This window comes from Hylobates moloch, unplaced genomic scaffold (assembly GCF_009828535.3).
Source record: "Hylobates moloch isolate HMO894 unplaced genomic scaffold, HMol_V3 SCAFFOLD_11, whole genome shotgun sequence".
Lineage (NCBI taxonomy): Eukaryota > Metazoa > Chordata > Mammalia > Primates > Hylobatidae > Hylobates > Hylobates moloch.
In genome coordinates this window covers 30,757,945-30,785,771 of record NW_026652286.1, presented here as the reverse complement: position 1 = coordinate 30,785,771, position 27,827 = coordinate 30,757,945, and the positions used below count along the sequence as shown (strand labels likewise).

General features: G+C 43.9%; 1 protein-coding gene across 6 annotated transcripts in view; it reads right to left on the bottom strand.

The window, feature by feature from the left end:
• PLEKHA7 (pleckstrin homology domain containing A7) overlaps positions 1–27,827 on the bottom strand; it is a 233,297-nt gene that overhangs the window by 91,790 nt on the left and 113,680 nt on the right. For all 6 annotated transcript variants that reach the window (XR_009215695.1, XM_058446809.1, XM_058446810.1 and 3 more), the window contains one exon: positions 2,093–2,176. Coding sequence is in view for 5 of the 6 variants with exons in the window: in XM_058446809.1 (XP_058302792.1) it covers positions 2,093–2,176 (84 nt within the window). In the remaining variant the exon portion in view is untranslated. The remainder of the gene's footprint in view (positions 1–2,092; positions 2,177–27,827) is intronic.

The following is a 27,827-nucleotide window of genomic DNA, read 5'->3' as shown; positions in this document are numbered from 1 at the left end:
TGCATGAGGACTGAACTCAGTGACCTCCCAAGAGCTTCTGACCTTCAGGATTCTATAAACAAATTCATTGTGAGCTGGAATTTGGGGAATCCACATATCCTGGCTCTTTTTACACAGCAGTTCTTTATCAATCTAGGAGACAAGACAATCTTTACCTTCCACTCACTCTCTTTACTAGTATTAATGCTTCCAAAGTCAGATTCCCAACCCCAGCCCCTGACTGTCATCTCCCATGGACTACCAGCATCAAAATAACTTAGGAAGTGGCCTCTGACTATGACAGGAGTTGGACTTGATGACGGGAACACCACGCAAAGGCAGCACAGGCCTTGAAGGCTGGCTAACCTGGGACGGCATCTTGGCTCTCCTAAGCTGTGTGTCTCTGGGCACTTCTTTGGGTCTCAGGTTCTTCATCTCTAAAATGGTGATGGTCTATCTCTCAGGATGATCCTATTAAATGAGATATGCATGTAATGCCTCCAGCACACAGCATACGTGCAAGGATGTCAGTTTCACCATAATTATAGCTTTCTAGCTTTAAATGTACTGTGGGATAATGATTCTAAGCTGAAAATACTATAGAGATGAAATGATAAGTTTGGAATTTGCTTCAAAATAATCTAGGGGATGAAGGTGAAGGGACAGATAAAATAAAATTAGCCATGTTTTGGAAATTGTTGAAGATGGGCAATGAGTATATTGAATTTATTACCATATCTTTTTGTATATTTTAATTTTTTTCCATAATAAAAAGTTTAAAAGTGTAGATACTAAGGGAGGGAAATGCTGTAAAAATATAAATACTGAGAGTTTAAGATCATATTTGGTCTACGTGACTAAACAGAGGAAAAATGATTTGAAGAAGAAAAAAACCTTTAAAGCTAACATCTATTTGTTACTTTCCAAAACACAAACATTTTCTTCAAATAGAACTGTCTCAGATGAATGGAAGGGGGCAGAGCCACCTGTGCACATTTCTTGCCTTTCTTTTTTGGGAAAACACATCCTGCTTGGGCTGTACATGTATTTTTATGTAGACAAGCCCTGGGTGGTAGAGCCCACCTGAGCACCTGAGAGCCCTGCTGAAACTAAGCTGAGGAGCAGGAAAGTTCCCATGTTAGGAAAAGAGAACAGAAAGAACTCAGAATGTCCAGGGATGATGGGGATTACCAGCTCTCCTCTCTTTGGACTTTGGACTCTTATTTGAGGCTTCCCTGGGAGGCTGATTCAGCTCAGTCTGAGGGTACACCCCCTACCCCCACCCACACACACACACTACACACACATATTTTTTAAGAGATGGGGTCTAGGGCAGGATGTGATGGCTCATGCCTGTAATCCCAGCACTTTGGGAGGCTGAGGCAGGAGGATTGCTTCAGCCCAGGAGTTTGAGACCAGCTTGGGCAACATGGCAAAACTCCATCTCTACAAAAAATACAAAAACAAGCTGGGTGTGGTAGTGCATGCCTGTAGTCCCAGCAACTTGGGTGGCTGAGGCAGGAGGACTGCTTGAGCCCAGGGAGGCCAAGGCTGCAGTGAGCCAAGATTGTGCCACTGCACTCCAGCCTGGGTGACAAAGCCTGGGTGACAAAAAGACCCTGCCTCAAAAAAAAAAAAAATATATATATATATATATATAGAGAGAGAGAGAGAGAGAGATGGGGTCTTGTTAGCCTTGAACTCCTGGGCTCAAATCCATCCTCCCACCTCAGCCTCCCAAGTGTCTGGTAATACAGGTGTGTGCCAGCTATATTTTCACCCAGATGAGTGGGTCCTCTTCAAACAGGGCTAATGTGCCAGAAGATGTATCAGGAGAAAGGGTTCATTCAGGGGAAAGGGAACTTTAAAGAGGCTCTGACAATACCCATCATAGCACATTCCTGTGTCAACTCTCCTCTTCCATATCTTGCCACTGAAAGAAGTCTGAAGATGGAAAAATAAAATTCTTCTCATATTCCTGTTTGAATCAACCAACCCACTCACTCCAAGCCCCTCTGTCTCAGAGAAAACAGTCCAGCAAGTTTTGTTTTCAGCAAATGCCTTTAGTCTCCCATACTCTGCCCAGATAAGGAGAATACATAAAAATACTTACTCTTCTTGAAGAATGAATTCACTATTTTCCGGAGAAAACTGCCCTGTCACAGGATGCCTGAATGCTGTGGTCTGCTGGTTATGGCTAAAGAGAAAGAGAAATGATGGATGAGAATTCGTGTGAACGGAAGGAGTACAGACACGACAGGTCAGTCAGCAATGTCTGGTGACCCTGGTCATCAAAGATTTCTCACGGGGGGAGAAATGTGGGCCTTTCCTCTGAGACACACTTAGTCTGTCAGAACCCCGCCAAACTAAGAGAAACCCAAGAATTTCAAGCTCAGGTGCCAGAGCCCACCTACGAGACAGGGAGACTTCTAAGGAAGTCTTGGCTCCAAGAGAATACTGCATCTTGGAGAGACATTCCATGAAGTACTTACTCCAGCAAACTGAGACGATGAACAAAAAGTAACACTTTAAGACAGTACGAGCTAAAACAAGAATGAAGGAAAGCAGATGACACTTCCAACAGCTTCCAAATCCATGAATCTAGTGAAAGAATTCTAAGAATTAACCACCCACCCAGAAAAATCTATCTTCTGAAAATTCTTCTCCCTACTACAAAATGTCTTCACTTCAATGATGGGATAGAAATGTATGGGCATGTCTCTGCAACATGACCTGCACAATTTCAGCACGGTGGAGTTTCTATCACCCTTTTGAAGTTAGGAAAGATCAGCTTCCACACCAAGCTGACAGACACAAACAAAGCGTGTAGGTGTTTTGTGCATCAACAAAGGCTGCTTGGTTCTTTGAAAGGGAGGAGGAGCTGGCTCTACAGACTGTTGGTTTGCACCACAAATAAATTAAACTAACCCTCTTCTTTTAAAAACAAAATATGATTTATTTAAGTATCTTTCAAAATCATAGTAAATGTAGACTTTTTTTTTTTTTTTTTTTTAAGACAGAGTCTCTGTTACCCAGACTGGAGAGCGGTGGTGCAATCTCGGCTCACAGCAACTTCCGCCTCCTGGGTTCAAGTGATTCTCCTGCTTCAGCCTCCCAAGTAGCTGGAATTACAGGTGTGCACTACCACGCCTGGCTTATTTTTGTATTCTTAGTAGAGATGAGCTTTCCCCATGTTGGCCAGGCTGGTCTCAAATCCCTGACCTCAAGTGATCCACCCACCTCAGCCTCCCAAATCCCAATCTCACTGGGATTACAAGTGAGCCACCGTGCCCCGCCTGTAGACATTTTTTAAAATGTAGAAAGTAAAAAGTCACCCATGACCTCTCTATGTGGAGATATACCCGGGTATGTTCCCCTTCCAAGTTTTAAATTTTCTTCTACTTAAAAAGAATCACTTTAGGCTATTGAGAGTGATTTTAGTGTATATAAAAATCTATCCTGCTTTTTCACATCCTATTAACATAGAAAAAGTCCTATATCATTAAGACTTCTTTATTTGACATAGCTGAATAATAGTCTTATCATATGAATGTAAAAAAAAATTTTTTTGACAGGGTCCCGCTCTGTTGCCCAGGTGGGAGTGCAGTGGGGTGATCATGGCTTGCTGCAGGCTCAAACTCCTGGGCTCAAGTGATCCTCCCACCTCAGCCTCCGGAGTGGCTGGGACCACACGTACATGCCACCATGCCCAGCTAAGTTTTGGGTTTTTTTGTAGAGATGAAATCTCACTATGTTGCATAGGCTGGTCTCAACCCTAGGCTCAAGTGATCCACCAGGCTTGCCTCCGGAAGTGTTAGGATTATGCCTGGCCAAATGTAATTTTTTTTCATACAACCACTCAGAAAGTTGTCTACTGGGCACCCACGTGATAGGCACTCCTTTAGGTACTGGGGATAAAAGGTGAACAAAAAGTCCTTATCCCATGGTATTTACATTCTAGAAAGATTTATACTCTTCTAATGCTAGATATTTTAGGTGCCTCCCCCCCCCACTATTATAATCTATATCTCTTTCAATATAATTTGAATTTTGCAATTCAAATTTTTCCTTGGGTTAAAGTCTCAAAGGTAGAATTACTGAATCAAAGAGCATGGTCATTTTTTAAGGTTCCTAATACAGACAGCTAAAATGCTTTCATAATCAACAGATCATCTCAGTTGGTATTGTTAAAGTATTAGCCCGATCTTCAAATTGAGGACTAAGCCTCCCTAGAGATTACTATGTCTAAATCAGCATAGCACAAAGGTTATAAAAGAAAAACTCTCTAGGCCTACAGAGTTTTTTTACTCCACCCTAATGCCTGGTCAGAACCTCCGATGTCCAGGTGTCTGGGGTAACCTGGGCACTGAGGGTTAGAGCAACCTGAACCCTAACAAGCCAAATGTGAAGCCAGCCATGAGGCCAGGCTATTCCTTAGTCCTGCAACTTTGTACTGCCTCACCATACTGTCACCCTTCCCAACCATAGCAAGCCTCTGAATTCCCTGCTCCTGGTTCCTTGTACAAGCCCATGGAATTCTATGACCTCATTTGGCAGACAGCAGACTAGTCTTCCCAAAAAAGCAGAGTTAAGTCTGAGCATCTAAGATAAGGCCTTAACACGTGTTTTAAAAATCCTTGCACCACGTTCAAGGGTTAGGCTTTATTTACACCCAGCTTTTCCTTTTTTCTTTTGAGATGGAGTGTCGCTCTGTCACCCAGGCTGGAGTGCAATGGTGTGATCTCAGCTCACTGCAACCTCTGCCTCCAGGGTTCAAGTGATTCTCCTGCCTTAGCCTCCCAAGTAGCTGGGATTATAGGCACCTGCCACCACATTTGACTAACTTTTGTATTTTTAGTAGAGCCAGGGTTTCACCATGTTGGCCAGGCTGGTCTTGAACTCCTGACCTCAGGTGATCCACCCACCTCAGCCTCCCAAAGTGCTGGGATTACAGGTGTGACACATCATCCTAGCCCAGCTTTTTCTAGAGACTTATCTCCACTTGCCGGAGAATCTGAAAATGCAAACTTTAAATCTAAACCTGCCTCATTTCCACCTGGAGGGAAAAAAAGCCCTGCTCATAACAGAAAAAACCATAAAGCATTAACATCACTATCTGTGATTATCTCTAAAAATGCTTTGCAGTTTTAGAGAGGTGAATAGCTCAGAGAGGTGAATGGGGGGGATGCCTTGTACAAGATAACTTTGTTGATAAATTATAAGACTGGGACATGGGGCAGGTGCAGTGGCTCACACCTGTAATCCTAGCACTTCCTGAGGCTGGGGCGGGTGGATCACTTAAGCCCAGGAGTTTGAGATCAGCCTGGGCAACATGGTGAAACTTTGTCTCTACAAAAAATACAAAAATTAGCCAGGCATGGTGTCACGCACCCGTAGTCCCAGCTACTTGGGAGGCTGAGTTGGGAGGATCACCCGAGCCAGGAGGTCAAGGCTGCAGTGAGCCGTGATTGCACCACTGCACTCCAACCTAGGTGACAGAGTGAGGCTCTGTCCCAAAAACAAACAAAAAAGTGATAAGACTGGAACATGACTCCAGGTCTTCTATTTCTAAATTATATGTTCTCTGTATGATAACCTGCTTTCCCTTTCCCTTAGGAGTCTGAGTGGCGGCAGCTTCCTGGCCATGATGAGAAAGCCCTAAAGACACAAGGCATCAGAAGCACAGCCCAGCTGCCACTACTCCCTCTCATTCTTTATCTCCCCCTTTCCCCTTTTGTCCAGGGCCAAAGTTCTGAGTGACAGCACTTGTGTGGCACTCAGTAGTCTCCAAACAGCTTTCAGTTCTACCATAAGATCAGCTGATGGATCTCTGGCAGATGAGGGTAAAGAGCAAATCTTCTATGTGCCTGGGGCAGATCCAGCAGCCAGCGACCACCACTTCATATACACTGCACAATCTTAATAGCAACTCCTGGGCTCCCCATCCAAACTTGTACCAGCTTAAATAAACCCAGGGTTCTAAGTAATGAATCTTGAGCTGCAGAGTTTAGGCACTAAGATGAATTTTACCTTCTAACATTAGAAGAAAGGTAATTTTTAAAAAGCCAACACAAAATAGCTGTCATTTGATCAGACCTAGAGACAGTTCTTCAAACTTTTTTCCCTAATATGGATGCTGCCTTCTTTGCCAAAAGAGTTGTCAGTCACAGCATCATCACCACCACCACCATCTACTGCAATTTACAAGGAGCTTTAACTAAGCAGCTTTAACTGTGCTTACATTCATCATCTTATTTGCCCCTCCAAACTACCCATTGATGTAAGCAGGGCAGATATTTTTATCCCCATGTTAAACATAAGGAAACAGGTTCCAGGTTATGGGATGTTACTATAATACTAAATTTTTTTTTTTTTTTTTTTTTTCAAAAAGACTCATACATTGAGAAAAGAGATGAACCAGAGTAATGGCTTCTGAATACTGAAGTCTTAAATTTTCTTTTTTTTTTTGTTTGTTTGAGACAAGGTCTCACTTTGTCACCCAGGCTGGAGTGCAGTGGAACGATCTCAGCTCACAGCAGCTTCAACCTCCTGGGTTCAAGCGACATTCCTGCCTCAGTCCTCCAAGTAGCTGGGACTTACAGGTGCACACCACCATGCCCAGCTAATTTTATTTTAGTAGAGATGGAGTTTCACCATGTTGCCCAGACTGGTCTCCATCTCCTGGGCTCAAGCAATCTACCCCCTTGGGCCTCCCAAAGTGCTGGGATTACAGGTGTGAGCCACCGTGCTTGGCCTAAATTTCATCATTTTTGATCAAACACATTCAGCTTGCTAATGGCAGAGGTTCTGGTTCAGCACTCTGAGCAAAGGGATGCGAATGAGGTCCCTGGGCGATTCCATTCAATATTCACAAATACCTAAAAGGGCAGGTTAGGTATCACCACACCAGGCCTCAGATGAAGAAAGTAAGGTCCCTAAAGAACGGTGATTTACCTACAACCTCCGTCAGCTCCTGTGTTCCCCGCACACCACCACCCTTTTGATCTCTTTCCACTACTCCAGGCTCACCCTCACCAAACAAAGGCTGCCTATTAAACGCTGGCTCCCCAAACCCATTTGGAGATTGCAAAGTCCTCTGGCTTTACTCGCTGTCCCTGGCTCCCCTGCCACAAAAGCCCTCAGTCAGCTCCATTACCTGATTCTAACACCCATGAAGAGTCTCATGTCCTATCACTATGTCTCAAGAAGTATTTAGCAGGCACAGACACATCCCCTGAAATACCTGTTCTTAGACCTGAATTGCTACCTTGCTCTATGGTAGTACAGAGATGGCCCGGCTGAGAGCCAAGTGGCTGGTTTCAGGGGAGAACAAAAACTCTCTCTGTTCCACACAAGGGCTTCTGTTTCTCTTCAGGCTACTGAGAAGGTAATTTGGCAAATGAGGTAAACACAAGCTAGCCTCCATTTTCAAATCCCGCTCTTCCTCCCAGAAGCAGCCCCTTGAAGTTGAATGGCAGCCAGTCTCACTTAGGAAAGGACCAGGGAACATGGACAGAAGATGGCAGGGAAGGATGATTCCCGCGAAAGCAGGCTATGGGTAACCATCCATGTAAATAAGCACGTCTTCACAAGCCCTGGGCCAGGAAGTACTTGGGTTAAGCCCTAAAGAAGTCTGACAGCAAATACAAAAGATAAGAGAATAAAGTGAGGACCATGGAGAACTGGAGACTGATTTAAGCTCAATGTAAGACAGAGTCAACCTACAATGACAGACAAGGCTAGTCAAAATGTAAATGCATCCTATGGTTTCTTGCAGCATTTTTCCAAGATTAATTTTCTATTCATATGGATTTTGATTGTTATATCAGCAGTGACTCTTGTTGGTTAAACATAAAGGTTCCAATTACTTAGCACAGCAATTTTTTTGGCATGGCAAGAAGTTCTGGCATTATGTGAGTGATGCTTAACAGAACAGTGGGGGTCGGAGCACCCTGATAAATCTGGTTTTCTGACAGTAGTGGTGTTGGTATGCTGAGAGTGTGACAAATCTGCTCTGTCAGCACCAGCTCTTATCTGGCCCGTGCTATAAAGAAGAGAAGAAACGGCTTAAAATGTAAGAAAAGTATCTGGCCTAAAAGTCTGAGGAGGGACTCTATTAAAGATCTTCTCATTGGTATGCTCAGCAGTATCTGCCCCTCTGGACCTTCTGGTTCCTCAATGTGGCTCCCAGAACACTGTAAAAGCATTACCCTGCAGGCCTGCAGCCACATTCAGCACTGCCCCCAGGCTTGTAAAGCCACTTCTATCTTTGTTCTAAATACCAGTGTCTGGAGAAAACCAAGGATTCTGGATAACCTAATAATGCTCCTAGTTAGGTCTCAAAACTGGAAATTGAAACTCTGAGAATACAAGAAATTGCCTCTTCGTCATCTTCAGCTCCGATTTGGGCCCCACAATAAAGAGGTAGCAATCAACATTTGAAACAGCATCTCTATGTATCCCCAATTGTTTTTTAAGTTCCTTGTGGCTAATTTTACTTAACATTTTCACAAAATTGCTCACTTAATGCAAAGCGTCATCATTAATGTGGTGTTTCTAAGGGGATTGAAAATCTCCTGAAATGGTCTTTCAAGCTTTCACTATTTTGACAATATCAAGATTTACAATAGCTCGCTGCACGTGGGCATTCCTGTGACAAGCCCTTCTTCCAGAATCAGGCCTTGATGAGCCAATGTAAGGTCCCCATCCTCTCTTTAAGTAGAAGCTATCAACATAACACTAATCAGCCTCCTTCAACATCTGCCCTAAGCAACAAGTCAGCCCAGAGCCCTAGGGTCAGAAGATCTGGGTTCAAACCAGATAAGCCACCTCACCTCTCTGAGGCTCAATTCTTCCTTTTGCAAATAAGGGATAAAAATGTCCCTCCAAAAGGTTGTTGTGATGATAAAATGAATGAACATACATGAAAGAGCCTTGCGAAATGTCTGGCATACAGAAGGTACTCAATTAATGTTTGCTGAACCTAACTGTACCTTGACTATAGCAATGACTAATAGGCATCTACATTTTAGCAGGGCAAGAATAGAATGAGCCTCCCTTCCCCGCAAACTCAATACTCCTCCAGGCTTCCCTATTTCCATTAACTTCACTATGACCTTGGAGTCATCCTTTATTCCTTTCTTTACCTTAACCTCCATGTACAATATGTGAGGCACACAGAACCAAGTCCTATTGCCTCTATCTACAAAATATACATTGAATTCATCCACACTCCTCTCCATCTGTACAGCTAGCACCGTACTTATCTCTTAACTAGATACTGCAACAGCCTCCTACCAGCTCTTTCTGCTTCTACCTTGGCCTCTGTAGCACACATTCTCCTCACTGGATGCCTCATGGATCTTTTAAAATATAAGCTAGACCATGTCACACTCCTCCATTAAACTCTATGATAGCTCTACTTTACACACAGAGTAAAAAATAAGCTCCTTACCTTAGCTTACAAAATGCTAAGATGCCTCGACTCCTGCCTGGTTCCATCATCATCTAGTACCATTCTTCCCCTTGCCCATGCTGGCCCAGCCACACTGGCCTTTTTGTTCCTTGAACACCAAGCTCTTTCCTACTTAACAGTCTTAGTACTAGCTGTCCTTGCAGCCTGGATGCTCTTTCTCTGGATATTTTAGATGGAGTCTCACTCTTTCACCCAGGCTGGAGTGCAGTGGCACAATCGCAGCTCACTGCAACTTCTGCCTCCCAGGTTCAAGGCGATTCTCCCTCTTCCACCTCCCAAAGAGCTGGGATGACAGGCATGCACCACCACACCCGGCTAATTTTGCCTCTAAATGAACTAGCTAGCCCTACAGAAATCTGGACTCAAGTAACAGAGACGAGAACCTAACCATCAGAAGGCAGTTGGCTTCTATTCTTACTGCCAGTGCAAGGATGAGACACCAACATGCCAAGAACACTTCATCCTTGGCTCTCCTGAACTGTGTTACAATACAATTTGGAGAAATTAGCCCTCCCCTACAACTTCCTCAACTCCCCTGTAAAGGAGGGTTATTACACTCCACTGAGAGAATCAAAGAATGGAATGCAAACACCTGATAGGAAATTACTGAGTGATTAAAAACACACAGAAGGATAATACAAACGTCACCTGTATCTCCCTTGCGTGAACTGGGAGAGTGTTTTGGCATGAAACCTACAATTTGGTGACTGATTATATCCTCGCTAGTATTACTCTCTGCTTATTTCATGTGTGTTTGTTCTCTTCCCTGTCCCCTCCCTTTAAGTAAGATCCAAGGGTTGTGAGGAGTCATTCCTTACTCCTCACGTATCTCCTACAGCAAAGAAGAATATTCATGGAGTAGGCACTTGAACCCCTTTACTTCAAAACAGCCTGAGCACAGACACATCACCTTCAGGGAGAGGCTGTGCAGAACCAATGTCATTTTCTGATTTCAGCAGCACCATGCATCACAGAGCCCTCAAAGATACGCGGAGGCAGAAGGCCACAGGCCCTGAAGACTCCACCAGCCCTGGAGAGCATAGAGCAGGGCAACTCTAGACCTTCCCCTTTCCCATACTGTCCACATCTGGCACACACTCCATATTAATGTGGGCAGCGACATGGAAACCCCGTCCAACTCCAGACCCCCCCACCTGAGGGGCAGTTAGTAACTGTGTTCAGTGTCCAAATGTGCCAAAGGGAACAGAGCCTGGCACAGGCAGAGCTGGGCATGAGGGAGTCACAAAATTAACTGAGCAAACTTAAAGCCCTCACAGCTTGCAAAGAGGGAAGTCCGTCTTTTCCAGGCTCTAGATTTAACAGTCTTCTGGCATGATTTGCAAACCTCTACATTTCATTAGGTTCTATTAAGTTCTCCAGAGTTCTGCTGATCCACTCAATGGCCAATTCATTCTGCAAAGTACTCTTCTGACTGAGTCACCCACACCGCAAGCCTGTCTGGCCCCTGAGTTCCCACATGGAGCCCTATGACTTGGGGTTGCTACTTGGTGAACAGAAAGTTTTAATTTTGATTTCACAGGATCCCAGTAGCCATGAGAACATTAAAGCCAAGCTTCTGATAGAATGAGCAAATCAAACTCAGAGAGCCCTTTCCTAATTTTCTTTTTCTTTTTTTTTTTTTTTTTGAGACGGAGTCTCGCTGTCACCCAGGCTGGAGTGCAGTGGCGCGATTTCGGCTCACTGCAGGCTCCGCCCCCCAGGGTTCACGCCATTCTCCTGCCTCAGCCTCCCAAGTAGCTGGGACTACAGGCACCCGCCACCTCGCCCGGCTAATTTTTTTGTATTTTTAGTAGAGATGGGGTTTCACCGTGTTAGCCAGGATGGTCTCGATCTCCTGACCTCGTGATCCGCCTGTCTCAGCCTCCCAAAGTGCTGGGATTACAGGCGTGAGCCACCGCACCCGGCCCTCTAATTTTCTTAAGGAAGTTGGCAGAGGGGCAATGTGACAGGAGCTGAGTACCAGCTTTGTCACTACCAGCTAGCTCTACAGCCCAAGCAACTACTCAACCTCCCTGGGCCTCAGTTTCCTCATCTGTAAAATGGGGGGTGCAGGTAGGTTCTCCATCTAGAAAGGCCACACAGGCCTGCATGAAGCCCAGGCAGATCAGAGCCACACAAACTGGAATTCAAATCCCAGCTCTGCCACACACTGGTAGTGCATGACCTTGAGCGAGTTAGTGGCTTTTCTGAGTTTATCTGTAAAGAAAAGATTAATTCCGACCCTGCATTGTTGTTACGAAGAATACTGATAACATCCCAGCCCACAGTAGACACTTCAACCTTCAGTGCCTGCTACATTTATCTTCTGCTAGCTCTAAAACTGCACTCCAGTAGAGTTGTTTTGCCTTTTTCCACATTGCAGACTCCAGCATGTTCAGCCTGCTCTACGACAGAGGCTCAAGAACACGCTTTCTTTTCTTCCCTTTGAGTTAAGGCACAGCACCCAGCCTCCTGTTTAAATTTCTATTTAAAGAACTCTCCTGGCAGGCAAAGTGGTTTAAGATCAAGAGGCACCTTCCACCAGCCACACTTCTATCCCCAACAGGGTTCAGAAACTGCGGCCAGAGAAAAGCCACATTCTATAGAAGTTTTCAAACCTGTCCTGTGAAACATTTTTAGTCTTAGAACACCCAGTTTTATGCTTCCATTTAGTACACTTAAATAAGTCAGGTTCCCCAACTGTAAAATGAGAAGGCTGGAGCAGGAGATGTTCCCAGGATCTTCCCTCCAGCTGTAGCATTTTAAGATGCTGAGGTTCATCTCAAACTACTGTCATCCACAGAGCTACAGACTGAAATGTAACAACACTACACACAACTGCAAACACAGAGACGGAGGCAGACCAGTTGTCCTCCCCGACCTTACTTGCCAACAAAATACTCTGTAATAACATCAGGGAGGTGTAGTTAATGATACTTATGTCTTATTTATACCCAATTACATTGGATGGTGGTTGTTTTTATTTAACTGTAGATGCTCCCAACCATTGAAAACTCCCTTTCTCTCAGTCATTACTTGACTTTCACGAATCAGAATATACCACAGCAAACTGAATCCCTATGAAACCAGTACAGGACTAACCTGCTTTCTTGTTCTTACTGGAAAAGGCAGGAGACACACTCACCCTCCCTTTGGGCTCCACGTTCGGATAGTGTCTTCCCCGGCTGCACCGCCTTATTAAATCTTAGGTTCAGGTCAGACAGGGAGGGAGACTCCCAGCCTGCCTGCTGTCTCTCAATTTCAGTTCCTGAGCAGCTGCCTCCCCAGGTGTTACAAATCCAGCAGCCACTTGCTCCTGCTCATTCATTCTCCTTCCTCTCCACTCCCTACGCGAAATCTGGCAACCAGGCAGGAACATAGTTCCAGCTCTGAGTCACTGCCCCACTGTGGCCAAGGGGAGCAGTGGCTAGAGGTAAACAACCAGGCAAGCACTTCACGTCTCTAGAATCCAATTCTTCTGTTCTTTGAGACTGTTGGGTTGGCTGCCCCTCTAGAATCAGGACATAAAGAAACACCCCTACCTACAGCTCTGGAGTCAGAACAAATTGCTCATTCAGGTTTGCCCTACCATGCTGAGCTGAAATCAGCCCCAAAACAGAGCCTATCTTTGGTGAAGAAAAAATGGCTCCTTATCAATATTTCATACCAGTCAGGGCAGGGAAGGGTTTGAGTGGTTACAAGTTGGCAAACCCACTCCCCCTGGTAACAATGATTCTTTCATCAATGGTTGGGATGGCTAAGGTTCTCTCAGCACCGATTTAACCATGTGGCACTCACTCCCAGAACAGGTCTGAAAACGAGAAGGGCAGAGGGGTTAAAAAGAGAAACCAGGCACCAAAGTCACAGATCAACACTGTGGCTCTTTTCATTGCAACCTATATAGGTCTACAAGTCACAATGCAGGTGACACTTGAATATGAGCTCCATGGGGCAGAGCCTAGTGTTTTCACAGCTATGTTCCAGGGCTTAGCATAGTGCCTGGCACATAGTAGGTATTCCACAAATAATTGTTGAATGAAAAAAATACAGGGGGTTTTGTCCTGAGTCTACTTAGGATGACTGTATTACTAAAACTTGTATCCATCATTTCCCTTTTAGAAACCTCCATATCCTTCATAACTCCTAATACTACCTGTAGTGAGTGTTCTGTAAATCTTTAAATGTGGAGATGATTTACTGTTAAACCAGAAGCTCAAGCTTTAGGGCCCCTCACTTTCATAAGCCTCCTCCAGGCCCCAGGAAGAGCCCTACCAATGTGTTTACATGCTTTCTGCAATTTTATATATTTTTAAAGAAGGCTCCCCAAATTATCATATTAAACATCAAGCCCTACAAAATATCGATCTGCCATAGCAGAACGAATTAATGACTCACAAGCCATCCTGACATATTAACCTAACAAAGGCATTTGCTTGGACAGAACTGTTTTGGTCACAGAAGAGGTATACCCTAGCCTACAGACACAGCCTAATCAATCACAAGTCAATCACTAAAAAGACTGGATTAGGTTTAAGAGCACAAACCCCACACATTCAACACTTATTAAAGCCCAACTATTTGCTTAGCCCTCTGACTGCTTTGGAGAAAAATAATGATTAGATCATAATCACCCCCACAGAATAGGAGCTTATAATCCAACAGAATAGACTGATATGGTCATAAGTACATATAAATATATATTTCATATATATATATATATATATATACACACACACACACATATATACACACATACACAGAGTTCAGAGTGGGTGTCATCACAGAAAAGCAAAGCAGACCTACTTGCTATGTATCAACCTAAAAGGCATAACACCCTAGGAAGTAAATCATATTATCTTCATTTCACAAAAGAGGAAACTGAGGCCCAAAGGAGTCAAGGGCCATTCTAAGATCATATAACAAGCAAGTGGCAAGGTCAAAATTCAAGTCCAGATCTGCCTAACTCCGAAGTGTGGGCTTGTTTCTAGTGGCTACATGTCAGTCAATGGCTAGTTGCTCTATAGAACCTCCAAAATGTCTTGGGAGACACACTGGCTTTGGAGGTAGAGAAACCATATCGGGCACCCACAGAGGTTGGCAAGCTTCCAAGACTCACACTCTTAAGAGTGGAGGAACAGGAAATGTGAGGAGCTTATTCATCAGTTATACAGAAATAATCCTTGTTCACCAGGAAACACCCTAGCAGGAATTAGTGACAGCTATCTTGGGAGCCAGCAGGGGCCACATGAGAGGCTGCCACCCTGTGGCTTTGTCTCCAAATTTCCTCATCCTTGTTGCCAGTTTAAGCATGCTGGAGCACTGCTCTTGTTCCATTATCTCCTGCCCAAATACCCTCCATGGCTCCTCATGTTAAAGCCTCTTTATCTCTCACTGCTTCCCAATACTCTTGGCTTCTGTCAACTTTAACTGCCCACCAGCCCCCAAGTCACCCTTTCTTTTCTACCTCTAGGCTGGCTCCTTCTGTCCTTTTCCCTAAGGATTTCTGCCCAATCTTCAAGGCCCCTTCTCTTCCAAATAGCCCTTCCTAATCACGCAGACCACTCTAATTTCCTTCCTTCCTTAACATGCTTAGCACTGAAGGCTTACACTCTTCAGTATTAATATATAGCAAGACTCCCCAATTGTAACATATAGGAATTATACTTCCCAACAGCTCTTTTCATTTTACTTTTCAAAAATTATTTAAGTACTGCATGCTACAGAAGGATATAAACTAAAAAGCAGTTCCTTTTCCTGCCTCCAATTCAGTGTCAATCCCAGGGGCAACTACCTTTATCAGTTTCTTGTATATCCTTTTCGGGTTTTGCACTTACAAAATTTTTATGAACTCAAAATTTTATATATACATCTTTTTAGAAAAAAAGTCATAAATAGAATAAAATTGTACATATCATTCTATAACTTGCTTTTTACTTTACATATATATCTTGGACTCCTCTATATACATACATAAGGATGAACATAAACAGCCCCCTCCACACTCAGGTTTCCCTAGGACTCCCACACCACTCCAGCCCTTTGAGAGATGATCCCCAGGCCCATCCCACATGCCAACCTATCCCAATATGCACCAGAGACTTCAAATTCATGACCTGAAAACCAATTTGTCCCCCAAACTAGTTTTATTTGAGCTACTCAGATTGTAAAAAACCAGCCAAAGTTTAAAAATAGAAAAATTTCATATAAAAATTCAGCTTAGGCTGGGCACAGTGGCTCATGCCTATAATCCCAGCACTTTGGGAGGCCAAGGCAGGCAGATCACCTGAGGTCAGGAGTTTGAGACCAGCCTGGCCAACATGGTGAAACCCTGTTTCTATTAAAAATACAAAAAAATTAGCCAGGCATGGTGGTGGGCACCGTAATTCCAGCTACTCAGGAGGCTCAGCCAGGAGAATTGTTTGAACCCAGGAGGCGGAGGTTGCAGTGAGCCAAGATTGCATCACTGCACTCCAGCCTGGACAACGGAGTGAGACTATGTTTAAAAAAAGAAAAGAAAAGAAAAAGAAAAAGAAATAAAACTTATGTTAGAAAACAAAAACTGTGGCAACTCTGGGCCCCAAAGAGAGGTAGAATGACCCTTTTATTTCCCTGCAGTCCTCAACACTCCCTGCTGCTTCCCAGTGTTGAGGGTGAACACCTAGTGTTATTTATCATCGCATCTAACATTTCTAATTTTCTTACAAAAAAGAAATTTCTATAAATATAAACAGAGTGTTATGAGTACTTCAAAAACAAATTCAAGAGCATAAACACCACAGGCTGCCTTTTTCTTATCTGCTAAGCCTCTGTAGACATCTGAGTTTGTAACTCCTACCTTGTACCAACAACACTGATTCCAGAGAAGACCTTCCTTTCATGAAGAAGATCTGTTTTAAACAATAAAGGTTTCTTGCTGGCCATGGTGGCTCACGCCTGTAATCCCAACACTTTGGGAGGTCATGGCAGGTGGATCATTTGAGGTCAGGAGTTCAAGACCAGCCTGGCCAACGTGGTGAAACCCTGAATACAAAAATTATCCAGGTGTGGTGGCACATGCCTGTAATCTCAGCTACTCAGGAGGCTGAGGAAGGAGAGTCGCTTGAAATCAGGTGGCAGAGGTTGCAGCAAGCCAAGATCGTGCCTCTGCACTCCAGCCTGGGCGACAGAGTGAGACTCCATCTAAAAAAAAAAAAAAAATTCATACGTAAGAGTAAAAACTAAAGCGAGATGCCAGGTGTGGTGGCTAATGCCTCTAATCCCAGCACTTTGGGAGGCTGAGGCGGGCGGATCACTTGAGGTCAGGAGTTTGAGACCAGCCTGGCCAAAACAGTGAAACCTCATCTCCACTAAAAAAAAAAAAAAAAAAAAAAAAAAATTAGCTGGGAATGATGGCGGGGCCTGTAATCCCAGCTGTTCGGGAGACTGAGGCAGGAGGAAAAAAAAAAACTGAAAGAAGGTGACAAAAATTGGCCCAGAATTTTCCCTGTCACAAAAATCTTAAAAAATAATAATAATTCCAACAGTGAATGGACTCACTCTTAGCCTTCTCTAACTGAGCTTTTTGAAAGGTAAACCCTGGCCAGGCACAGTGGCTCACGTCTGTAATCCCAGCACTTTGGGAGGCCGAGGCGGTTGGATCACTTGAGGTCAGGAGTTCGAGACCAGCCTGGCCAGCATGGTAAAACCCCATCTCTACTAAAAATACAAAAAAAATTAGCCAGGTGTGGTGGCACATGCCTCTAGTCCCAGCCACCTAGGAGGCTTAGGCAAGAGAATGGCTTGAAACCAGGAGGTGGAGGTTGCAGTGAGCTGAGATCGCGCCACTGCACCACTCCAGCCTGGCAACAAAGCAAGACTCCATCGAAAAGAAAGAAAGAAAGAAAGAAAAGGTAAACCCCAAACCAGCCAACAGACTGTTTCTTCCACAGAGTGAAAAATCCAGAAAGATACCACCACCAATTCTATCCCTAAAGAATCCAAAGGAAGAGTGGTACCAGTGGATGCAGCCCTAATGGCCACCCAAAGAGGCCACTGGCAGTAGGCAGAGACTCCTGGAAAAGAAAAGCATTTAACCAGGTGCCACCTGGGACAAGATCACAGACCTCTCCCAACTTGAAAAATACAGTCTACTGTGGTGTTTACAGCACAGTCCCTGGAGTCCAGCTCTCCACAGCTGTCCACATCATAGATAAGGAAACTGCTCCAGAAAGCAACTGCAAAAAGTTGCCACCATTTAAAAAAAAATAATTGTTTCAGCTAGGTATTCAAAAGAAATCTTAAAAGGCACACAATTGCCGGGCGCAGTGGCTCATGCCTGTAATCCCAGCACTTTGGGAGGCTGAGGCAAGTGGATCACCTGAGGTCAGGAGTTCAAGACCAGCCTGGCCAACATAGTGAAACCCCATCTGTACTAAAAATACAAAAATTAGCAGGGCGTGGTAGCAGGCACCTGTAATCCCATCTACTCAGGAGGCTGAGGCAGAAGAATTGCTTGAACCCGGGAGGCAGAGGTTGCAGTGAGTGGAGATCACACCACTGCACTCCAGCCTGGGTGACAGAGTGAGACTCCGTCTCAAAAAAAAAAAAAAAAAGCCCACAATTACTACACGGTTAGACCTGAATGATATTGCTTTACTTGCCCCCAACAATAACATGTGACAACAGTATATTTCTTTATTCATTTAACAAATATTTGAGAGCCAACTAGATGCCAATCCCCTAGTGTCTTACACATGAAAGGCAAGTAATCAATAAGAGGGATTAAGGGCTGTTAAGGGTGTGTAACAGCTTAGTTTCTATATATCCTGCCAAAAGATGAACAAAATAACAGTTTTTCTGATTCAGATTAGCAAATGATAACCTGTCTTAGGAGATATAAATTCTCAGTTTATCAGTTTATTAAGCCAAGTTGAGAAAACTGAAAAACAACACAAATCAGAAAAAGAATTCAGGATATGAAAGAAGAGCAATATCATTTTTAAAAATCAGACAGAACTTCTGGAAATGGAAATTTCATTGAAGGAATCACAAAATATAGTCAAAGAGCTTCAACAATAGGCTAGGCCAAGCAGAAGAAAGAATTTTAGATTGCTTAAGCCCAGGAGTTCAAGACCAGCCTGGGCAATATGGCAAAACCCCATCTCTATTAAAAATATAAACTATTAGCTGGGCATGGTGGCATACACCTGTAGTCCCAGCTGCTTGGGAGGCTGAGGTGGAAGGATCACCTGCACTTGCGAAGTTGAAGCTGCTGTGAGCTGTGATCACGTCACTGCACTCCAGCCTGAGTGACAGGAGTCAACACCACCCCCCAAAAAATAAATAAATAAAATTAAATGAACAAAGCCTCTGAGAAAATTGGGTTTATGTGAAATGTCCAAACCTACAGGTTATAGGTTGATTCAGAGAGAGAAGAAGAAAATATATGGAAAAGCTGTTTGAAAGAGTAATTCAAGAAAACTTCCCTGGTCTTGTTAGATGCCTAGATACAAGAAGTTCAGATACAAGAAGTTCAGAGAACTCCTGGAAGATGCATTACGAGAAGAATCTCACCAAGGCATATGGTCATCAGACTATCCAAAGTCAACGTGAAGGAAAAAATTCTAAAAGCTTCAAGAGAGAAGTGTCTAATCCCCTATGAAGGAAATCCCATCAGACTAAAAATGACTTCTCAGCAGAAACCTTACAAACCAGAAAAGTTTGGGTTCTATTTCCAGTCTTCTTAAAGAAAAAAATGCCAGCCAAGAATTTTGTATCCTGCTAAACTAAGCTTCATAAATGAAGGAGAAATAAAATGTTTCCTAGACAAGCAAACACTAAGGGAATTTTTCACCACTAGACTGTCACTACAATAAATGCTCAAAGGAATTCTAAACATGGAAACAAAAGGGCAATATTCATCATCATAAAAACACATGAAAGTATAAAACTCACAGGTCTTATAAAAGCAATTACACAATCAAGACTGCAAAGCAATGAGGTAACAATATTATAACAAGAACAAACCTCCCATAGCAATACTAACCTTAAACATAAATGTACTAAATACTCCTCCTAAAAGATACAGGCTGGTGGAATGGATTTAAAAACAAGATCCAACCACATGCTGCATACAAAAAACCCACCTCACTGATAAAGACATTTACAAAGTAAAGGACTGGAAAAAAATATTCCGTGCAAACAGAAACCAAAAGCAAGCAAGAGCAGCTCTACTTATATCAGATAAAACAGACTTTAAATCAATAACAGTAAATAAAGCAAACAAATTGAGATCTATTTTATCACAGATGGTAACTCTTGCTTTCCAGAAATTAATTCCACAGTATTAAGAGTTGTAGAACTGAAAATGACTCAGAGCTTACCTCATCCAATCTCTTTGTTGCGTAGATGAGGAAACTGAGACCTGGGAAGGTTAAGAAATTGCTTGAGGTAACAGTTATTACTGAATCACAAATTCACACTAGGTTCCTGAAAACAAAGATTAAGAAAAAAATCATACATTGTCTTAAAATTAATGTCCTGCCTTAAAATCCATCTTCCAGTGATTAATTTCTACTAACATGAAAATATATATATATGTGTATTGCTTAAAAATATGTAAAAATATACTTTTTTTTTAAATGTCTTTAGAGTCAGGATCTTACTCTGTCACCCAGGCTGGAGTGGGTGGCATGATGATAGCACTGCAGTCTCAAACTCCTGGGCTCAACTGATCATCCTGCCTCAGCCTCCTGAGTAGCTAGTATAGATGCAGTGCCACCATGCTATCTATTCTGTTCTGTTCTGTTCTGTTCTATTCTATTCTATTCTATTCTATTCTATTCTATTCTATTCTATTCTATTCTATTCTATTCTATTCATTATCTTTTTAGAGATGGGGTCTTGCTATGTTTCCCAGGCTGGTCTCAAACTACTGTACTCAGGCAATCCTCCCGCCTTGGCCTGCCAAAGCACTGGAATTATAGGCATGAGCCACCCAGACTCGAAAAATATATTTTAGAGCTTGGAATCTCTGTGTGCATCCAAGAGACCTCATGTGGAAATCCAGTATCAGTGGTCTGGATTTGAGTGGCATATAAAATATACAAAGGGGAGAGAGCCATATGAAGACAGAGGCGGAGATTGGAGTGATGCCTCTATAGGCCAGGAATGCCAAGAATTGCTGGCAGCCATCAGAAGCAAAGAGAGGTATGGAATGGAACCAACTCTGTAAACACTTTGATTTTCGACTTCTTCTCTCTGGAACTGTAAGAGAATACGTTTCTGTTGTTTTATACTACTGTTGTGGTAATTTGTTACAGCAGCCACAGCAAATGAATACAGAATCTGTATTAGTTTAGTGGCTTTGATTTACTACAAATCCAATTAGTCAACAGCATGGAAAAGCTATCACAAGGGCCACTAGGACCTTGGGACTCACTTAATAATAGTATAGAGTTCAAAACAAGGGGGTAAAATGTTATTCAATTTTAAACTGATCAGACTCCACCCAATTATGTGTCCACTTCTAGGAATCATACCTGCAGGCCAGAGGGGAAAGCTGGAGGAAGTCCAGGAGAGACAAGCAAGGGCTGTGAAGGGCTAAGTGGGTCAACACCACCACATCATTGAAGTAACTGGAGTTTTCAGGTTTCAAAAAACTCAGGGGACACAACTGCTGTCTTCATCACTAAAGGATTATCAAGACGGGAAGTAATCTAATTTGTTCCCTGAGGTTCAACATGATTGAACTAGGATCAGTGGGTGGAGTCACTGGGAGGCATATTTTTCAAGGAACTGAGTGTCAACAATGTCACAGAGACTCTGAACATCACACTGGCCAACTGCCTTCCATTGGTGGAAGTTTTCAAGCCTGGGCCAAATAAATCATCTGGCAAGGATGTTGGTAATGGAAGAATGCAAATCCCAAGCATGCAATCTGCCAAGATGACCTTATGCTCCTCACCAGCTCTGTGAATCTATGAATCCATAAAATGCATCATTTGACAACTCTGTGAGTCAAGAGATATCTGAAACATGTGGGTGGGATATGGAGATCCTGAGCATGAAGAAATATGTATGGTGGGAAAAGAGAACCAAGGCCCAGTACAGAGCAATGGCTAACAACTTATAGCCAGCTCCCAGAAGCCTGGCAGCAAGAGTAGGTGGTCACAGCCCTGCAGGAGAGGTTGTTTTATTTTGTGTGTGGGGTTTTTTTTTTTTTTTTTTTTTTTTTTTTGAGATAAGGTATCACTCTGTCACCCGGGATGGAGTGCAGTGGTACAGTCTCAGCTCACTGTAACCTCTACCCTACTGGCTCAAGTGATCCTCCCACCTCAGCCTCCAAAGTAGCTGGGACCACAGGTGCGTGCCATCATGCCCAGCTTCCAGATTTTTTTTTTTTTTCGTATTTTTAGTAGAGACAGGATTTCACCATATTGCCCAGGCTAGTCTCAAACTCCTGAGCTCATGCCATCCACCTGCCTCAGCCTCTCAAAGTGCTAGAATTACAGGCATGAGCCACTGTGCCCGGTCGGGAATCTTACACTGAAATTGACAATATCTATGTTGAACTTTCTGTTTTATTTATTTAATAAACAACATGCATTTACTTCTGACAGTTCTGGAGGCTGAGATGTCCAAGATCAAGACGCCAGCACATTCATTATCTGGGGAGGGCCCATGCCTTGTAGATGGCACCTTCCTGCTGCGTCCTCACATAGTGGAAGGTGTAAACAAGTTCCCTAGGGCCCCTTTTATAGGGACACTAATCCCATTCATGAGGGCTCAACCCTTCAAGCTTTCTCTTGTAGCTCTTATCGTCCAACATGGCCAGTATCCACTAACAAACCACTTGTGAGTAACTGCTTGTAATATTTGCATGTATTATCTCTAATGGTTATGTCAACACTACAAGGTATTATCATCTTAACTCAGGGAACTCAGGCATAAGATAGGTTAAATCATTTGTCCAAGACCACACATTTCAAAAGAGTTTAGGATTCCCATTGGAATCCAAGTATAGAAGCCAAACTCTTCTCCTGCATCACGGGTATTTCCTCTGTACCCTACTGTGGGCATTTAGTTTGTTCAAGGTAAACAATAATACCAAGCAAGTGGGAAGGAAACAGGTGGCTTTCCCTTTCTGGGCCTCATTTACCTCATCTATAAAATGGGAAAAGATGGGAGATGATGAACACAGGGAGCTCTTACAGCTCTGACACCCTGGTGTCACAGCTCCACACTTGTAGTGTAAGCTTTGTAAAATATCTCCTAAATAGTGCCCGAAATGAAGAAGGTGAATGGTAAGGGTACATGTTCTTGTTGGGGCCCCTTCTCCCCACAGAAAACCTACCAACTCCCCACAACCCTAACAGAGAGCCCGCCATCCCAGTGCATGATACTTCTCCTGCAGATATCCAAAACTGGGGGCAGGGGAGGGGAGTGGATAAAGAACTACACAAGGTAAAAGACAGAGATCCACAATGATAACTTCAGTGAACATATTACATACAAATCACATCATAACATATTACACTCCAGGCACTCTGCAGGCATTATCTCATACCGTATTACCATCCTAGGAGGTAGTTATTATTATTTCCATTTTACAGGAACTAAATGTTACTGGAACTAACATTCCATGACACCAGCATGCATTTAGTTATCCTGCAACTAAATGTTACTGGATTCCTTTTCTCTCAGTGTCACCTCCACACTGTTGGGGCTGAGAAAGTAGTGACAGAGAAGGCTGTAATTCTCTAGTACCCGCCCCCCCACAAGGAAGACACAGCTGGTAACTTTTCCCATTGCCTTGAGGTCAGAGCAGTAATGGAAGGAGAAAACCAACAGGCAAAAAGTCTGCTGTATGAGCTCATTTGCAGGTGTGCAGCATGGAATGACCCACATAAATCCTGACATTTAGCACTTACTCTTACTCCGTAAACCAGGACTGTGCTGTAAAGTATTAGCACACAGATCTGAGGGCCAGCAGTGCCCAAAGCCCAAGGGATGTCCATGAGGAATTAAAGCACAGTGTCTTTGTTTGGAAAAGATTAAGTTATCCACAGAGTGTGAAAGAAAAAGTAGCCCAGCCACATTCCAGAGGCTCCAGTAAAGGAGCCTCTTGCAGATGCTTCCAGTGTTGATGCTGTACTGAATCAGGTTAGGAAGCATCCTTCAGCCCACCCTGCTGGGGACCTCTGGCTAGGCAAAGCCTCCTCTTTCCAACTGCCCCTTCTACTGGTCCTCTAGCAATGGAATACCAAGTCTAGGGACTCCAGAGGCCCAACAGCTCGGGAGGGGGAGGTTACCAAGGTCCTGTGAGACTTCATTCCTCCCCTGCCCATCATTACTCCATGACCCAGAGAAGGGGGACCATCCCAGCATCAGGGGTTGGGGGACAGACTGGACATCTAATCAGGGAGGGGCTCTCACTATCTCACTTCTAGGAAAGGGCAAAATGGGATGACTTCGGAAATTCTCCACCCAAACCAGTTTTTCCTCTTCAATTTCCTAATGATGCCCATTCAGGAAGGGAGTCCCAGTTAGAGGAACAGAGCAGGAAGAAGGCTCCTGACCCACAGGACCCCACGTACCCGGAGTTTCCAGTGAACACACCACTGTGCCCAAATGAAATATCCCAGCAGATGTTTCTGGTTTTTTTCTAATATTTCTTTTTCTTTTTGGTTTTGCAGGATGCAAGGCAAGATGGCAGGGTGGGCAGGAGAGAGGTATCAAATAGGCAGTGGAAAGAGTGTGGGTTTGGAGCCTGGAACTAGGTTCCAATCACAGCTCCACACTTGTAGTGTAAGCTTTGTAAAATATCTCCTAAATAGTGCCCGAAATGAAGAAGGTGAATGGTAAGGGCACATGTTCTTGTTGGGGCCCCTTCTCCCCACAGAAAACCTACCAACTCCCCACAACCCTAACAGAGAGCCCGCCATCCCAGTGCATGAGACTTCTCCTGCAGATATCCAAAACTGGGGGCAGGGGAGGGGAGTGGATAAAGAACCACACAAGGTAAAAGAGAGAGATCCATAATGATAACTTCAGTGAACATATTATATACAAATCACATCATAACATATTACACTCCAGGCACTCTTCAGGCATTATCTCATACCGTATTACCATCCTAGGAGGTAGTATTATTATTTCCATTTTACAGATGAAAAAACTGAGGATCAGAAAAATTAAGGGATTTATATAAGATTACACAGCTAGTAGGCACAGAGCCAGGATTCAAATCCAGGCTTTTTGACTCCAGAGGTGGAGTCAAAGGTTGAACTATTCCCCATGAAGACAACATGGCCAAACTGATTCCTTACATTTCCAAGGCAAGAAGAAAACTCCAGTACAGGGTAAGGGTTTAATATAAGAAGCTATCTTATTAGGGGCCTCCATCCTCTGAAAATAAATCACTGGCCCTCCTCATTTGTGTCTAGAAGTCCCAGCAATCAGGCATGGACACTGACTGGCTGGAAACCTGCAGGTTAGAACCCAGAACTTGCTACTGACCTTTAACCCAGAACGACTCCTACCTCTGAAGAAGGTAACATAAAGAAATGGGAGCACAAAGCATCCTCAACTGCACCATCCACCTCTCCAGAACACTTCCTCCTTTGGCAACAGCTGCACATCACTGACTCTGAATCACACATTTATACTGCGCCTTTCCAGATCCAGACTCAGTTCCCTAGTGTCAAACTGTGTCAGCAGGGAGGGATGCAGACAGCAGAGAGAGAGCTCAGTGAATCACTTTTCTCTGCTAGTGATGGTATCTGATGCATGTTAAACACCTCCCTGCAATTCCTCAAGTGTCTATTAATCAGTGAACCAAGAACACAGAGGGCACCAAGGAACAATCTGCCATTGCAGGGAAAAAAGCAAATTGTATCAGGCCTTGTTACTAATGCACAAAGACTTCTAAATCCAAGAGGAGGTGGTGATAGTAACAGCCTAGTCATTGAGACGCTTGGTCCCACTGGCCACAAAGTGGACAATAAACAAGCCCTCACCTGAAAGGGGCAAAATCTACTTCTCCTTAGCCTCATGTGGACACTGGCAGAGCCAAGAAGAGAATCTGCCAAAATTGATTAAGAGAGAAACTTGTAAAAATTTGCTCTTGTCAACCGTCAGTCTCTTCTGCCCTATAAAACAGCCCTAGAATACCATCAGTTCTCCCCAGCTCAGAAGACTAAACAAGATACACCATGGTCCCCAAGGTTCTGGTGCCCACTTGCCTTTTCAGGCTAAATATCTTCCCCAGGAAAGCTCCTGCCCTAGCATGGTTATGACCCTAAACCTGTCTCTCTGAGTTCTGTCCACTCTCTACAGCCCCAGATCCCTATATCCAACTGCCTACTAGACACTTCTTCCAAGATGTCCTCTAGGCACCATTAAATCAACACATTCCAAAGTGGAACCCTTTGCCATCTTCCTAAACTGTTTCTATTCTTTTATTCCCCATCTTGGTGAAGGTCATCAAGGAGCACTTGGAAGAATGGCTGTGACATTTTTGTAATCACTACAACTTGGGGAGGGGGCGTCTGATGGGCAAGGAGCCCAGAGTGCTAAACACCACCATCCCGCACAACGAAAAGCTGTCCCTCCCCAAATGCCAAGAGTCATAGCACCTAGAAATGCTGGAAGGCATCCTACCTTTTCCCCTCACTCCCCACTACTTCCTATATCCCCAACCTGGCCCATTCTCTCCATCCCCACAGCCACTCAGTGGAATGACTGCAACAGTCCCTAAGCCCATCATCCTATCTCTGCACCCACCCACCCACCTATTCCCAATTCTCTTTCTACGATCCTCCAGACAGTTGCCTGTAAATAGCTCTAAATCTATAAACTGTGCCATTTCCAGCCTTAAAATCATCCAGTAGTTCCCATTACCTTCTGGAAAAGGGATAAACTTCTTAAATCTGTTCCCTGCCTCACGGCTCACCACACCCACATGGATACCCAGGCTCCAGGGGTGTCTCAGTATCTTTGCACACACTGTTCCCTTTTCTTGAGGACCATGTCCTTATCTCTCTGGCTTTTGTCCTTTAAGACAAATGCAAGGGTTACCTCTCCTTAGAAGCCTTCCCTGATATGAGGCTGAAGTAAGAGCTTGCTTGTGCACACACGGCGAGAACTTTTACTGCCTCATTGTGATTGTTGTGCTTACCCTGCTTCTCTGTTGGCTCTGATTCTCCATCACAGAGCCTAGTATACAGTATTGGCTTAATGAACAGTCAATGGATTAGAATGTACAACATATATATAAGGCACTGACAGTTGCCAAAGTCTCATGCAATGCAATGACCTGGAGAGGTAGTACTGACACTATTACCATTTAACAGAAGAGGTTAAGTCTTTCGCCCAAGTTAAAAAGTAGTTAGCTAAGGGTAGAGCCAAGAAGTGAACTAGGTTCTCTTATGGCAAATTCTTTGTTCTTTGTCATAATACCACTCTACGTGAAAGGCTACAGAACAGACATCCAGGTGGGGGCGAGAGACGTCATCATCCTGTCTCCTTCAGACTGAGCTCCAAGAAACCCACCACATTACCCAGCTGCACAGCCCCATTCCTCCCCATTTTTTCTTCCTATACCTCAATCATATAGTGCAGAAACCCCAAAGCCAGCAAAAGAGCCTAGTCTTCCTGTCAGAAACAGCCGCACTCTTGCCAGCCTGTAGCATGATGGCTCCAGTGTGCTGGCTGGGAGCAGAGGACTGGTGGTAAGTGGCAGCTTTTAGAGATGCCATGCATTAAGTACACAAGGCTTTAAATGGGCCGCCCGCAGAGAAGGTGTATTAGGCAGTGAGGGGGAGGAGGCCTGCAAGCTATCCCGCTGTGCCACGTGAAAGGCTGGTAGTTCCTAATTACTTTCTGAGAGTCTTCATGAGCACCTCACATATGCCATTTTGCTTCAGGAACAAAAAGCAATTAGAAATAGGGTTTCAGACTTTATGACTCTAACTGTAGCTGCAGCGGAGAGCATTTGCTTGCACACACACATTTGGCTCAAATGTGAATGTAAAAGACGATTAAGGAAATGTGCAGTTTGGTGCTGCAAGCCTCTCAGGGGGCAAGGAAAATGACAAATGCTCATTTCAGGGCTCTGGGTGGCAATCACTACCCACTTCCACAGTGTCATTCAGATATCACCATGACAACCACCAAAAGGCTTCCTTCCTCTATGGCAAAGACAATAGAAATTTTAATTAAGGCCATTCCTTTTTTTTTCTGACCGATGGAAGAAAAACATCCACAAAACATTACCCAGAAATACATGACCAGGAACACTTTCAGAATTCAAAAATATTTTTGCTGCTTTCCATGAAGTCACACGATCCATCCCGGCATCCCCAAAGCCCACACTCTCCCACTCTCTCAACAA